Below are 14,927 nucleotides of genomic sequence, written 5' to 3'. Positions count from 1 at the left end.
CCAGACCATTAAGAGGGGTGAAGTCGGCAGCCAGCAGAGAGGGCTCACAGCAGGAAAAAGTGGTAGCTAGCAGACCCAGGGTGTGGGGAGGAAATGAGCAGACCAAGTGAGGCACACAAGGCCACTGGCTGACCACAGTCACACATTCGAGTGCAGATAAACTAGGCAATAATGGGCAGCGTCGAGACAGACCGCACAACTCAGGGCACCAGTGATGAGAAATAAAGCTAAGCACCAATTGTGGTGATGGAGGTGCCAGGAAAGACTCCCAGCCTCACAGGAGAGTTTGTTGGAGACCCACATGGTCCTAGAATGTACACAAGCCCACCCACCCAAGAACCAGCACCAGAAGGGAACAATTTGCTTGTGGAAAGCGACGGAAGGGACTGAAATAAGAGCAGAGAAAGTGCCATTGTTCCATCTCTCACCCTGCCCCCACATACAGCATCACAACCCAGCAACGTGGGTTGCCCTGCCCTGGTGAACACCTAAGCCTCCACCACTTATATGTAACAAGCATAACCAGTCCAAAAATCATGGCTCAAATGGAAGAACAAATCAAAGCCCCGGAGCCAATACATTAAGTGACCAAGAGAGAACCAACCTATCAGATGCACAGTTCAAAACACTGATGATCAGGATGATTACAGAACTGGTTGATTTTGGTTGCAAATTAGATAAACAAATGAAGGCTACACTAAGTGAAATGAAGGAAAATGCACAGGGAACCAAGAGTGATGGAAGCAAAACTGGGATTCAAATCAATGGAGTGGACCAGAAGGAAGAAAGAAACAACCAAACAGAAAAGAAGGAAGAAGCAAGCTCTCAAAAAAAATGAGGAGAGGCTTAGGAACCTCCAGGACATCTTTAAACACTCCAACATCCGAATTATAGGGGTACCAGAAGGGGAAGAGGAACAGCAACAAGTGGAAAACTTATTTTAACAAATATTAAAGAACTTCCCCAATCTGGCAAAGGAAATAGACTTCCAGGAAGTCTAGGAAGTTCAGAGAGTGCCAAAGAAGGTGGACCCAAGGAGGAAGACACCAAGGCACATCATAATTGCATTAGCCAAGATTAAGATGAAGGAGAGAATCCTAGAAGCAGCAAGACATAAGGGGATAGTCACCTACAGAGGAGTTCCCATCAGACTGTCAGCTGATTTCTCAAAAGAGACCTTACAAACAAGAAGGGGCTGGAAAGAAGTATTCCAAGTCATGAGATCCAAAGACCTACATCCAAGATTGATCTATCCAGCAAAGCTTTCATTTAGAATGGAAGGACAGATAAAGTGCTTCTCAGATAAGGTCAAGTTCAAGGAGTTCATCATCACAAAGCCTTTACTATATGAAATGTTAAAAGGACTTATCTAAGAAAAAGAAGATAAAAAATATGAACAGTGAAAGGAAAGCAAACTCACAGTTATGAACAACCACACCTAAAACAAAAGCAAACTAAGAGGACAGCTAGATCAGGAACAGAGCCACAGAAATGGAGATCACATGGAGGGTTAGCAACAGGGGAGTGGGAGGAGGAGAAGGGCGAAAAGGTACAGAGAATAAGTAGCATAGGTGGTGGGGAGAAAACAGACAGGGGGAGGGCAAGAATAGTATGGGAAATGTAGAAGCTAAAGAACTTATGACACATGGACATGAACTAAAGAGGGGGAATGTGGGCAGGAGAGGGGGTGTGCAGGATGGAGGGGAATGAAGGGGGAATGGGACATCTGTAATGCCATAATCAATAAAATATATTTAAAAAAATAATAATATATTGAAAAAGAAATAATGACAATAAAGGTAACTACAAAGGAAAATATGTAAACATATAAATGTATTTCTTATTTATAGCTTCTATCTGATTAAAAGATAACACATATAACAATAATTATATATCGGTTTGATGGGCACATAGTATATAAAGATGTCATTTCTACAACAATAATAGGACGAATGAGAAAGAATGTGTAATGGAGTATAAACAAGTGAAGTATTTGATATAACTGAAATTAAGTTAGCATTAACCCAAACTAAATCATTGTAAGTTAATATGTTAATTATAATTTCCAGGGCAACCACTAAGAAAATAATTTAAAATATATAGTAAAAGAAATGACAAGGAAATTGAAATGGTGCACTAGAAAATACAGGGTGGAGCAAAAGTAGGTTTACAGTTGTGAGTACATGAACACAGTTTATTCTTGCATTATTATTTATTATTGTATTATTTTTCATCCAAACAACTGTAAACTTACTTTGAGAATTCATAAATATGTGGAAATTAAAGAACATACTAATGGGTCAAAGAAATAAGAGAAATGAACCCTGGCTGGTGTAGCGCAGTGGATTGAGTGTTGGTCTGTGAACCAAAGGGTCACCAGTTCAATTCCCAGTCAGGGCACATGCCTAGGTTGTAGGCAAGGTCCCAAGTAGGGGGTGCACAAGAGGCAACCACACATTGATGTTTCTCTCCCTCTCTTTCTCTCTCCCTTCCCCTCTCTAAAAATAAATAAATAAAATATTTTTAAAATGACATATGACTATTCTTTCACCATTCAGTAAGCACTCTTGTAGAAAAAATTTAATTGACCATACACAGGTATGTAGCACAGGTAGCAAACACAAGGCCCAGGAGCTGAATCCAGCCCTCCACCTTGTTTTATCCAGCCATGCACCTTGTTTCTACCCAGAGGCAACGCCAGGCTCTCCCTTAACTGTTAAGGAGTAGTTACATTTACACAGTCCTAAAATTATGTTCTTCCCTTTGAAGGCAACCTCAAGGCTGATGTGGCCCCTGGTGAAAATGAGTTTGATAGCCCTGGTATACGGGTTTACTTCTAGACTCTAAATGATCTATATGTCTATCGCTATGCCAGTCCTACTTACTGTAGCTTTGTAGCAAATTTTAAAATTGGGAAGTGTGCATCCTCCAACTTTGTTCTTTTTCAAAATCATTTTGGCTATTTTGTGCCATTCACCTTTCCATATGAATTTTAGGATCTGCTTGTCAATTTCTTCAAAAGCAAAAGAAGACAGATGGTTTTTTATTGAGATTGCATTGACTCTGTAAATAAATTTGAGGAATATTGTTGCCTTAAGAATATTAAGTCTTCCAATTCTGAAGACAGTGTCTTTCTGCTTACCTATACCATTATTTTCTTTCAGTGATGTTTTATAGTTTTCAGTGTGTTTCAGTGTACTTATACCTTTTTTGTTAAAAAAATTTTAAGTTCAATTGTTTTTATTTTAAAATTTCAGAGAATTTCCCCCTCTACATATAATTTTCTGAAAGTCAGTTGGTGGCTGTTGAACACTCAGTGTTCCTTGTTAGCATGGCTAATGATGTGGGTTGTGAAACAATTCACAATAAGAAGAAAATGCAGAAAGCAAAGCGTATTCACTTTCCAAGGGAGGAAAGGGGCTTACATATGGAGAGATACACTGGCACCAAAAGATTTGGACTGTGAGCTTGCATTAGATAATAAAGTTTGGGGGAGGGTTGCTGTCGTGTAGACACTGGGCTTCTCGGAGCATTGCAACCCAGGAGGTTTTGGTTGGTTTTATATAAGCTGCAGTTTGCTCCAATGGTATCTTTCACCTGTGGCTGTGGGGAGCAGTTAGTCATGTCTGATCTTGCTTTCCAGTAATTTTCAGTCCTGGGAACATAAGCTCAGAAGAGTAAAATGACAATCATATTTTACAAGGTCGTAGACCCACTCAGCAAATGGTGTCACAATAGCAAATAGCACCAGCTTTGTCCTTTCACTCCCCTGTCTGGTTTAAAAATTACTTTATTGTTAATGATTGGACCCATTCTGGGGAGCATGGGCAAAAGTCTCATCTTCTTATGGCTATTTCCTGTTGATGTAAAGATGTCTCTACCTAAGGGTCCCTGTATGGATCATTAAGAGGAAGAGGGTGGAATTGGACAGCCCCAAAAGTGAGAGCTCTGGATAGAGGTCATTTGTGGAGGGAATGTCCCAGAACTTGGATGCTCTGGTGAATGAAGGATATGAGATATTTGAGGAGGCATTGCCCAAAGGCAAGAATAAAGAAAAAGGCTGCTATAGGTGCTAGGAAAGGAGTTAGCCAGGAAAACCAGAACCAGATATTGGTTTTAACATCTCACTAGTCAAATCCTCCTAAGGCCCTCTCTTTATAGAACTTTCTGGTCTTGTCAATGATATTTTGAAAATTGTTTTGTATTTTCTAGATTAGTTAATAAAAAAATACAGCAATCCTCACTAAGCATAGCACAGGTCCTTCCCTGGTTAGCCATTAGAAAGTCTAGGGCCTGCCTGTTTTTATAGGATGACTGCAAGAGTGTCCTCAGGCCTTCCTTTGACCCCTGTGATGGAAATAGGAGAGGGAGACAAAAGTCCTGAAAACTCAACAAGAGCAGAGTAAGTGACTCTGATGTTGATTAAAAAATTGATTAGATTTCCTTCAAAGAGAGAGTTAACCAAGGTTCAGCCAATTCAATGATGTGAATTGAAATCTGATCTGATATCAGAGGCATCAATCTGATATCTGGAAAGGGCTAGGAGATTCGTGGGTGTTCAGGGAGCTCCTCTAGGAGTGCGTGCTGGTTCCAGAAGAGGAGTTTGATCTCCTCCCTTGAGGAGAGGGCATTTCCTCTTTCAGTTCCCTATCTTTTTACATCATGGAAATGATCCCACTGATAGCTGTCTTTGCTGCTGTGTTGAGGCCTTGGATAAGTCCCTCCCTGAAGAATCCCCTCATTTGCTCAGGCTGCCATTTGAAAAACCGTTTTTTGCTCTCAGGATGACTATTGGCTACACTCCATTTTCTTCTCTCGTTTATCCTCATCACGATAGTTAAAGACTTTGAACACCAGATCAACTAACTCTGATTGTGGATCTGAGTCCTCTTTTCTAGCTTTTGGAGTTTGTGCTCAATCTCAGAGGCTGACTGGAAGATGAAGTACATTGCTAGGATAGACTGAGTGATCCTAGCCCTTGAGTGATTTCTTTAACCTTGTCATAGTTAACAGTATGAGTAGTGGCCTGCTTCATTCCCTCTGTGAGGCAAGAGAACATGTGATCCTGTTTACAGTAGTTGGAGGAATTAGCTTGCTAGTCCCATTTGGGGTCCTGGTGAGGGATGGCCATAAAGTCAGGGGAAAAGAATTAAGCTGCCTCCAATTTAGGTTATCCCCATATTCCTGTGCCTTGGCCCAAATATGGCCTCTTGCCCCTAAATTGGTACATGTAGAAAACTAATGTGAATATCTGTTCAGGAGAGGTCATATGAGAGGGTGAGATATTCAAACTTCTTTGTAAATTCAGCCAAATTTGAAAAAAACTGCTGAGTCTGACCTCCATTTGGGAGAGATCTAACATGAATAGGGAACCTGGACCCAAATAATGCCCTCCAGTCCAACAACCTCATGGACAGAGAGCTGGATCGCAGTCTTAGGGGGTTCCTGAGAGGGACAGCTGGAATAGGTATGACCAGGAGAAATCCAATCTGAAGGGGAGGCAGGGTGAGAGGTTTGAGGAGGAGAAGTAGGAAGAAGAGATGGAGGGGGTGTTAAAGAGTCAGGTGAAGGTGTACAAGGGATACATGGAGGAAGAGGAGAAGGTACAGAGTGTGGGAGATCATCCAAATCTTGGGAATATGGAGGAGGAAGGGAAGTAGATGTAAGCAAGAGCATGCAACAGGTAACATAGAGATGAGGATGACAAGAGTTTGAAAAGGCCTGAACATAACAAACCTCAGACCATTTCTCAAGATGGTGACAGTACAGGTCAAGTTGGAGGTTAGTACTGGAGTAAGATATCCATTCATGGGCCAGACTTCCTGGCCATCCATTTTGTATTGGGGCCAGGCCATATTTCGACAGAAAATCAAGTGCTTGGGTTTGAGGTCAGTAAATCTCAGAGCCTTCAAGCTCTTAAGTAAATATCTGAATGGGGAGTCTTCTGGTGGGGTCGATTGATTGTTGACCATGGTAAGAACTACAAAAAAGAAAAAGGAAGGATACCTCAGGGATGAGAATAAGTGGCAGGGGGAAGGTTTGAGGAGGGCATCCCCAGCTCAAATGACCTAGAGAACTGCCTTCAGGGTTGAGTGTCCTTGAGACCACAAAGATCTGTCCCGTAGTCAGACATCCCTGAGTATGAGAACAGACTGAACACAGCAAAGAAATGTTTAGGAGGCATCCCTTATGGCTGAAACCCTGGGCAATAGACCTGGTGCCAGGGTTTATGACAATGACATGAGGGAGAGGGACAGCTAAGCTATCACCTTTGACAAAGCGAATGTTTTTGTCCTGGGATTCAGAGAGATTTACTCATTGCCAGCCAGGTAAAGGGGTGAGGAGGAGGCTGTCTGCAGAGTGCAGAGAGACAGAAAAGGATTAGAATCCTCTCTCCAAACCTCACAGAGACATGGTTAGCAGGTAAGCCTGGAATGAACTTCTGCTGCGTACTGCTCTCCTAGTCACAAGTCTCCGGAGGTGGAAGAGAGGGAGAATGAGAGAATGTACCCATACAAGCCACCAAAAATGTTAAGGTGACTGGTGATGCAAGCTGTGAAATAATTCACAATGAGATGAAAATGCAGAAAGCAAAGTTTTATTCACTTTCCGAGGGAGGAAAGGGACTCAAGTGTAAAGAGATACACGAGCATTAAAAGGTTGGGACTGTGGGCTCCTATTCGATTATGGGGTGGGGTGGGGTGCTATTGTGTGGCCGCTGGCCATTTAGGGATGTTGCAACACAGGAGGTTTCAGTTGGTTTTGCATAAGCTGCAGTTTGCTCCAATGGTATCTTTCATCTGCAGCTGTGGGGAGTGGTTAGTCATGTTCTGATCTTGCTTTTCCAGTAATTTTCAGTCCTGGGGATATAAGCTCAGAGGAATAAAACGCCAGTCATGTTTAACAAAGTCATAACCTGCTCAGCAAATGGCACCATGATAGCAAATAGCACCAGCTTTTTCCTTCATTCCTCAAAGCAGCCCTTTTAATAATAATTGCTTACCAAAATTACTTAGAAATTTATTTGTTCTGCAGGCTTCTATTTGGGTGTCTTATTTCTTAATATGATCTTGTCCTTCTATCTAAGATTGGTGTATGATTTTTCTGAGCATATGGGCCATGGGTGGAATGCCTAATATTTCTCCAGATATCAGTTTTCACAGCTAAAAAGACAGCTTGGTAATTGTAACCAGAGAAGCTGGATTTGAGATTTGGAGTATGTTCCTAATAGATGAAAGACATGAACAAGTCACTTACCATCTTGGCATCCCTGTTTCTTCATACATAATTTGGAAATAATAAAAACATTAGCTTAAGCATACTTATAACTTTGTTGTGAAAGCAATGAGGACAATGGGTATAAAATGCTTTTAAAAAGAGAAGTCTATATAAACCTTTTTGTTAAATTTATTCTTAAGTAGTTTAGTCTTTTTGCTAGCATTTTTAATGAAATTCTTTTGTTTTATTTTAAATGTAAACTTTAATAAGCCATGCAGTCAAAGACAAATACCATATGATCTCACCTATAAGCAGAATCTAATCAACAAAACAAACAAATGAGCAAAATAGAACCAGAGACATGGAAATAAGGAACAAACTGATATTGACCAGAGGGGAGGGGGTGAAGGATAACAGGAGAAAAAGGGGAAGGGGGGAGCAAAGGCACATGAATAGAGGACTCATGGGAACAAACAATGAGGGAGGATTGACTGTAGGGGTGGGGGAGGTTGAGGTAGGGGTGAACAATGGGGAAAATGCAGCACAACTGTAACTGAACAATAATAAAAAAACCTACAGGTTAAAAAAAAACAATAGTATAGCAGACCCTTTCTTTGCCCAGCTTTGTATATACAGTCAACATGAGTATCAAATAATACTGTAATAAATGGAAAAAATTTTAGGGTTGAAAATCCAAGCATTTACCAGGTTTGTGTTTTTTTTTTAATGATTGCCTTATACCACAGAGAAATCTTATGAAAAAACGTTAATTTAAAAAATCTTCTGGTTAATATTAATGTAATTTGAAAAGATCACAGATTTCAAATAATAATTTTATAAAATACTGTTTCATTTTAATGAACATAGTTAAATGATTACTTAAGAAGAATGGGTATTTTACTCAAGGGGCACCAAAGAATTTTTTGCTTTATTTTTATAGAATCCCCATGCTAAAATTTTTTAGGAATTTTCCCAAGGTACCTTAACCAAATTACAACACCAGCATTGCAATATACAGGGCAATAAAACCAAAAAGGCCAAGGATAGGCCCAGATGTTCAGAGGCAGTATAGTTTTACCTCACAAAGTAAAACAGAAAGTCACAGTGAGTCTATTGTTTGACTGAAGTAGAAAACTCTAGTCACTAGGATGTTAGACCATGCAATAAAAATTTTGTGTGCCATATTAAGTGAATTTATTGTTTCATTACTACTTCTGCAAAGTGGCTGTAAGATAGTAAATAAACTTTAATTTTAATATACATAAAAAATGCAGACTTTCAACAACTGATTTTACTGCCAGATTAAATTGTGCAGTTACAAAGTAGTTAGAAATTTGTAAAAGAATATTATTTTTTTAAAAAAGAGAAAAGCCCATTCTTACATATATAGTATCTAGCACTTCATTGGGACACTATATTCAAAAGGCCCTAGCAAAATGTAACACTCAGCTCTGGGTTGTTTTCTGACCACTGTTAGTGAAACTGTGTGTAGAATGTGAGGTACCTGAAAGAGGACACAAAGTTGGGGTGAGCTGGGCCATTACTGGCAATGCTCAGAGCCGTCAGCCAGACTCCAAAGAGGGAGCCCAAGTGTTCTATTCTGGGACACTCTATTTGAATTATTGCTCAATTAGTCAACATGATAGATTATCAAAGGAAAAGAACAATTAATTAACATGATGATGAGGTTACTGCATTCTCTAGACTATCTATCATAAAATTGTGGTTAGTAAATTCTGTTTGTCTTAACAAAAACAGTCTCTATCAGCCCTAGCTGGTATAGCTCAGTGGATTGAGCACAGGCCTGCAAACCAAAAGATCGCGGTTCGATTCCCAGTCAGGGCACATGCCTGTGTTGCAGGCCAGTTCCTGGCAGGGGCTAGTTCTCAGCAGGGGACACATGAGAGGCAACCATACATTGATATTTCTCTTCCTCTCTCTTTCCCTTCCCTTCTAAAGATAAGTAAATAATTTTTTAATCATATTACTATTAAAAAAAATAGTCTCCATCATTTGCTATTCAGTGATATGTATAAAGATAACAATTTTCCATTGGGCTTTTGCTTTGTTAGACAATTGAAATGCTATAAATGATACGGTTGAAATTATTAATCTTACATCCTGTAACCTAACTGAAGTCATCTATTAGCTGTAATTTTTAATGGATTACTTGGAATTTTCTAGAGCCGGGCAAATATTGCTTATAAAAGCAATAGAAGCCTGGTCTTATATAGAATAGGTCTCAGTTTCCTTTTCTAGTGGTAATTGCTAGACAAGTTTTAAGTTTTTGCAGTCAATTCTTTTCTGAAAATTGAACAAATGTTCTGCACCCTCTAGGTCATTTTGAGTGTGTTATAAATGTCTGATAAAACATCAAAGACTTAAAAAGAAAGAACACAAATTTACATCAAGGTCTAAGTAGTATTGGTGGCCATAGAAATAAGTCACAATGACACTGATTGTATTTAAATCTAAGGAAAAGATATAGCATTCCCTCAAGGATGAGGAGGTGGAGAAAGATGGAGAAGAGAAAAAGAGAAGAGAAGGAAGTAATGAGGGAAAATGCAAACCAAGTGTTGTGCATTGGGGCAACCCAATGCACTGAATTTTGGGCATTGGTCTCCAGGACTTTAGATGACAGAGTGCTCTGGTGACCCCTAAAAACCAAGAAACAAATATAAAAACAAACTGCCAAAATAGACAAAGTCAGAGGAAGTCCCCAAAACAAGTTAAGAAAATTCAATAAATCTTGCCTAGTCTCCAGAAAAAAATTGTCTATTTACCCCAGGAGAGGCTGGAGCAAACTTCCCTCCTTGGCCACTCGACCTGGTGCTGAGAAGCGATAGCACTTCTGATTCTGCTTCCTCAAGTCCATTCATAGTAGCAGCAAAATTACTGTTCCATCAGGGTTGCCAAATGCTACCAATATGTTTGGTTCCTTGTCTTCTAATATAAAAGAATTTACATCAGGGACACTGATAGAAAGCAAAGGCAGATTTATCAAGGCTCTACAGAGGATGAGAACACTGAGATAGGGCCTCAACTTCTGTACCCCAAACAAGGGGCTTAGGGGCTTTTATGGTTTGGGAACATGGAATTGCTGGGGTTAACTAATCAAGGAGTAGGTTAGCAGGCCTTTACTTTTGGGGGAACACTGATGTCTGGGTTTATGTCAGCAAAGCAAAGCATTCTGGAATTGTGTAGCATTTATTTACGGGATGCAGAAAGGGACTTTTCTAACCAGGTATTGAATTTGTCTCTGTGATTTGTGGCTTGGATTTATATCTGAAAACAAACTAAAAAGAAATCAGGCTGGTTTCTGGACCATGGTTTTATATCCACTTACTGATAACTTCCATAGTTCTGGTAGGGCTTGACTAAATGGAGCAATATTTGGGAACATTTTATTCTATCTGTTTCACTCCTGCAAGATCCTTCTACTATAGAATCAACCTGTAAAAAGTTTTACCTGAAGCTCCAGGGAATCTCTGAGTAAAGTATACTGTGTTCAAAGTCAAATGTTTAATCATCAAGTCACTTATTCTTTCTGGAGGCCATGGTAGCAGCCAACCACACTCATTTTGGTTCACCTTTACAATTTCTGCCATTTCCGAACAGTGCATGAACTTACTTTTTTATATCAATGTTTTTTTCAAATTAATTCACTTTTTTCCTTGATCATATTAATTTTGAAAGTGTTCCTTCTGGAGAGGCAGCATAGCACAGAGGTTAAGAACAGTCTAGAGCCAAATTGCCAGGGTTTCAACACTAATTCCACTTCTTTCTAACTTAATTTAACCCCTCGTGATGTGGGAAGCTTTGGAAAACCTGTGTTCACCCAAAACCCCAGGAGCCCTGGGAGAATGATAAGGCTGTCTGGGAAAAGCAAACAGCAGGATAGTCACAAGGACTGGGGCTAGCACCCCAGCTGATAGAACTAATTCTCACATTTAGCCTTTGTACTCTGCTTCTGCCCCGTAGATAGAACTAATTACCTCATTCCACTTCTGTATCCCGCTTTGCAACATAGACAGGAAGACCCCGTAGGCTATATAAACCTCAAGAATCCTTTGTTCAGGGCTCAGAATTTGGATACTGACTCCTTTGGGCTTGTGCACGTTAATAAACCTCATACTCCAGAATCCCTCAGTGTCTGGTCACTTCATTTTCCTGTAACATTCATGCCTCAGTTTTCTCATCTATGAAAGCAAGTAATCAAAGTTTTTGTTGTAGAGGTTTATAATTTGGTTATGAGAATAATAAAAATTTCTCTTTGTAAAGTATTTCAAACAGGCCTTCCACAGAGTAAGTGTTACATGTGTTTGCTAAACAAACACCTCTAATGTAAATGGAAAACCAGAATTGCTTGCCATAAAAATCTTAAAACAGCCCTGGTTGGTGTGGCTCAGTGGATTGAGCACAGGCTGTGAACCAAAGGGTTGCCAGTTAGATTTCTAGTCAGGGCACATGCCTGGGTTGCAGGCCAGGTCCCCAGTAGTGGGCATGGGAGAGACAACCACACATTGACGTTTCTCTCTCTCTCTCTTTCTCCCTCCCTTCCCTTCTGTAAAAATAAATAAATAAAATCTTTTTTTTAATCTTAAAACAGGACTTCCGCCAAGATGGAGGTTTAGCTGGATGTGCCTGCCTCCTCACACAACCAAGTTTAGGGACAACTAAATATTAGCACCAGAAAACACAACCAGAACACGGAAAACTGAACTTTTCGGAAGCCCGCTAACAACAAATTCTTCAGCCCGACCGGTAAGGGGCGAAACCGGCGTCGGGTGAGGACTTACAAAGGAGGGCTCGGTCAGACCGGGCGCGGAATCCAGACGCGCGAATCCAGTCGCGCGGGTTCCAAACCCAGGATTGGACCTAGTGAGCCACCGAGCAGCCCACCGGGGGAGCGACTACAGAGGACACAGTGGGGAGGTGGTGGCAGCGAGTTGACTGTGGTTGCCTGGTTGCGCGCGAGTGAGGGAGTGAGCGGTTGGACCACCCGGCGGCGGCGGTGGCGGGGCGGCGGCGCGCCATTTCCCGCTCTGACCACGCCCCCACATACAGCGTCACAACCCAGCGACCTGGGACTCCAAGGCGCCGCTTGTCCCACTTAAAGGGCCAGAACAGACCAAAAATGTCGCAGGCAGAACTCAAAGCCCCAGAGATAAATCTAAATGACGAAGAAATAGCAAAACTCTCAGACGCACAGTTTAAAACACTGGTCATCACCTTCCTCATAGATCTGGTGGATTACAGCCACAAATTAGAGAAACATATGGAGGCTAAATTAAGGAAATGAATGGAATTCCACAGGAATCCCATAGAGATGAAAAGGAAACTGGGACTCAAATCAATGCAGTGGACCAGAAGAAAGCAAATAATGGACAAACAGAAAAGAGTCAAGGAGCAAGAATTCAAAGAAATGAGGAGAGTCTTAGGAACCTCCAGGACATCTTTAAACGCTCCAATATCCGAATTATAGGGGTACCAGAAGGGGGAAAGACACAACCACCAGTGGAAAAACTATTTGAACAAATAATAAAAGAAAATTTCCCCAATCTGGCAAAGGAAATAGACTTCCAAGAAATCCAAGAAGCCCAGAGAGTACCAAAAAAGTTGGACTCAAGAAGAAACACACCAAGGCATATCATAATTACATTAGCCAAGATTAAAATGAAGGAAAGAATCCTGGAAGCAGCAAGAGCTAAGGGGACAGTCACCTACAAAGGAGTCCCCATCAGGCTGTCAGCAGATTTCTCAAAAGAGACCTTACAGGCAAGAAGGGGCTGGAAAGAAATATTCCAAGTCATGAAATCTAAAGACCTACAACCAAGATTGCTCTACCCAGCAAAACTTTCATTTAGAACGGAAGGACAGATAAGGTGCTTCTCAGATAAGACCAAATTCAAGGAGTTCATCATCACCAAGCCCTTATTATATGAAATGTTAAAGGGACTTATCGAAGAAAAAGAAGTTAAAGAAACATGAACAGTGAAAGGACAACAAACTCACAGTTATTAACAACCACACCTAAAACGAAAGCAAACTAAAAGGACAGCTAGAGCAGGAGTGGAAACATAGAAATGAAGATCTCAAGGAGGGTTAGCAACAGGGGAGTGGGAGGAGGAGATGGGGGGAGAAGGTACAGAAAACAAGTAGCATAGACAGTAGATAGAAAATAGATGGGGGGGGCGAGAATAGTTTGGGAAATATAGAACCTAAAGGACTTGAGACACATGGACATAAACTAAAGGGGGGTAATGGTGGGGTTGGGGGGGGCAGGGTGGAGGGGAATGGAGGGGGGAATAGAACAACTGTAACAGCATAATCAATTCAAAAAAGTAAATAAATTTAATTAAAAAAAAGAAACAAAAAAAAGAAAAGAAAAAAAAACAAAGTATGTTCACAAAGAGTAAAAAAAAAAAAAAAAGGAAAAAAAATAATAATCTTAAAACAAATCAAGTATTAGGTAAAAAACAAAATGGTGTTGTGGTAAAAAAAACAGAGCCACGTAGGAAACCTGACAAGCTCAGGGGAGGCTTACATGGTGGACTTACAAATTCAGAGACCGAAAGTAACCATGTAGGATGGTCTGAAATTAAACTTTCTAACTAAAAGCAGCTCTTGGCAGGTAATCATGTCCTAAGGCAGTATTTTTCCCTAACAAAGGTCAATCTTCACTTTAACTGAGACTTAAAAGACCTTTGTCTTTTTTTTTTTTTGCATCTATGATAATAATACCTCTGGATATCAAAGTAATTTTCTTTCTTCCAGACCCCTCAAGGCACAACCACTGCACCAGAGCAAAGACCATCAATCCCTTCATTGTTATTATTATCATGCTAATTGTTGACTGTTCACTATCCTGTACCCACAAAAGAAGTATGTGTCTATTTGTTTTACTTTTTATCCAATCTTAGAAATTTCCCCGATTTTCTTTCTCCTACTTCCCTAATTTAACACCAATGAATTTCATGTAACCACCTTATGCTTTGATTGAAATGTATAAAATAAGTGGTAAAACTGTGGTTCTCTGGAGTATTTTGTTAATCAGTTGAGATTTTGCTTCCTGGAAATGGTCAGCAGTTTGTCTCAAATAGTCTCATAAAAATTCTTACAGGTTTGGATGTTCCTTACATCGGAAGAGTTATTAAATTCTAACTACATATTTACCTGCTAAAATGCTTAGTGTGGTAGCCCTGGTTTCTCTTTAAAAATATAAAACAGAGAGGAGTGAATGAAGCTAAGGAAATCCTAAGGACAGGGCAATAGCTAGCTGAGGCCACCTCCTCCATCAACCCAAAGACCTGGAAGAGAACTGACACAAACTGTTCACTGTGCTACCACCTGGAAACATCCCCAGGCCCAGTAAGAGTATAGGCTTTGGAAAGCTCCAGAAAGTCCATTAAGATGTAAAAAGCTAGAAAAGTGAGAGGTGTTCTGAGCAGCACATATCAATGAAAAATGAAATCAGACCTTTCTGTGCCAATCTATCTATCATAGACATCCCTGAGTTGAGAGTGAAATATCTTACACTCATAGGCTGGTGACGATGCAGAAAATCTGTTTGCATTTTGAATTGAAGTTTCATTGTACAAGATGCTGCTGGTAAGACTGTCGCTCACCAAACTTTTTCTCTGTCGTTCATCTCAGGGTGACTCAGCACTTCCCAATAGGTGATTCCAGGTAACAGCCTACAGCCCTCT

General features: G+C 40.4%; 1 protein-coding gene across 1 annotated transcript in view; it reads left to right on the top strand.

Annotated features, from left to right (window-relative positions):
- STEAP3 (STEAP3 metalloreductase) overlaps positions 1 to 12,178 on the top strand; it is a 92,023-nt gene extending 79,845 nt beyond the window's left edge. The window contains exon 5 of the mRNA XM_053668857.1: positions 11,828 to 12,178. Within this exon, the coding sequence (XP_053524832.1) occupies positions 11,828 to 11,905 (78 nt within the window). The 3' untranslated portion in view covers positions 11,906 to 12,178. The remainder of the gene's footprint in view (positions 1 to 11,827) is intronic.
- The last annotated feature ends 2,749 nt before the right edge of the window (positions 12,179 to 14,927 follow it).

This window comes from Artibeus jamaicensis, unplaced genomic scaffold (genome assembly GCF_021234435.1).
Source record: "Artibeus jamaicensis isolate MK-2021 breed Jamaican fruit bat unplaced genomic scaffold, CSHL_Jam_final contig_513, whole genome shotgun sequence".
Classification (NCBI taxonomy): domain Eukaryota; kingdom Metazoa; phylum Chordata; class Mammalia; order Chiroptera; family Phyllostomidae; genus Artibeus; species Artibeus jamaicensis.
Note: the sequence above shows the minus strand (reverse complement) of the source record. Positions and strands in the feature narration are given on the sequence as shown.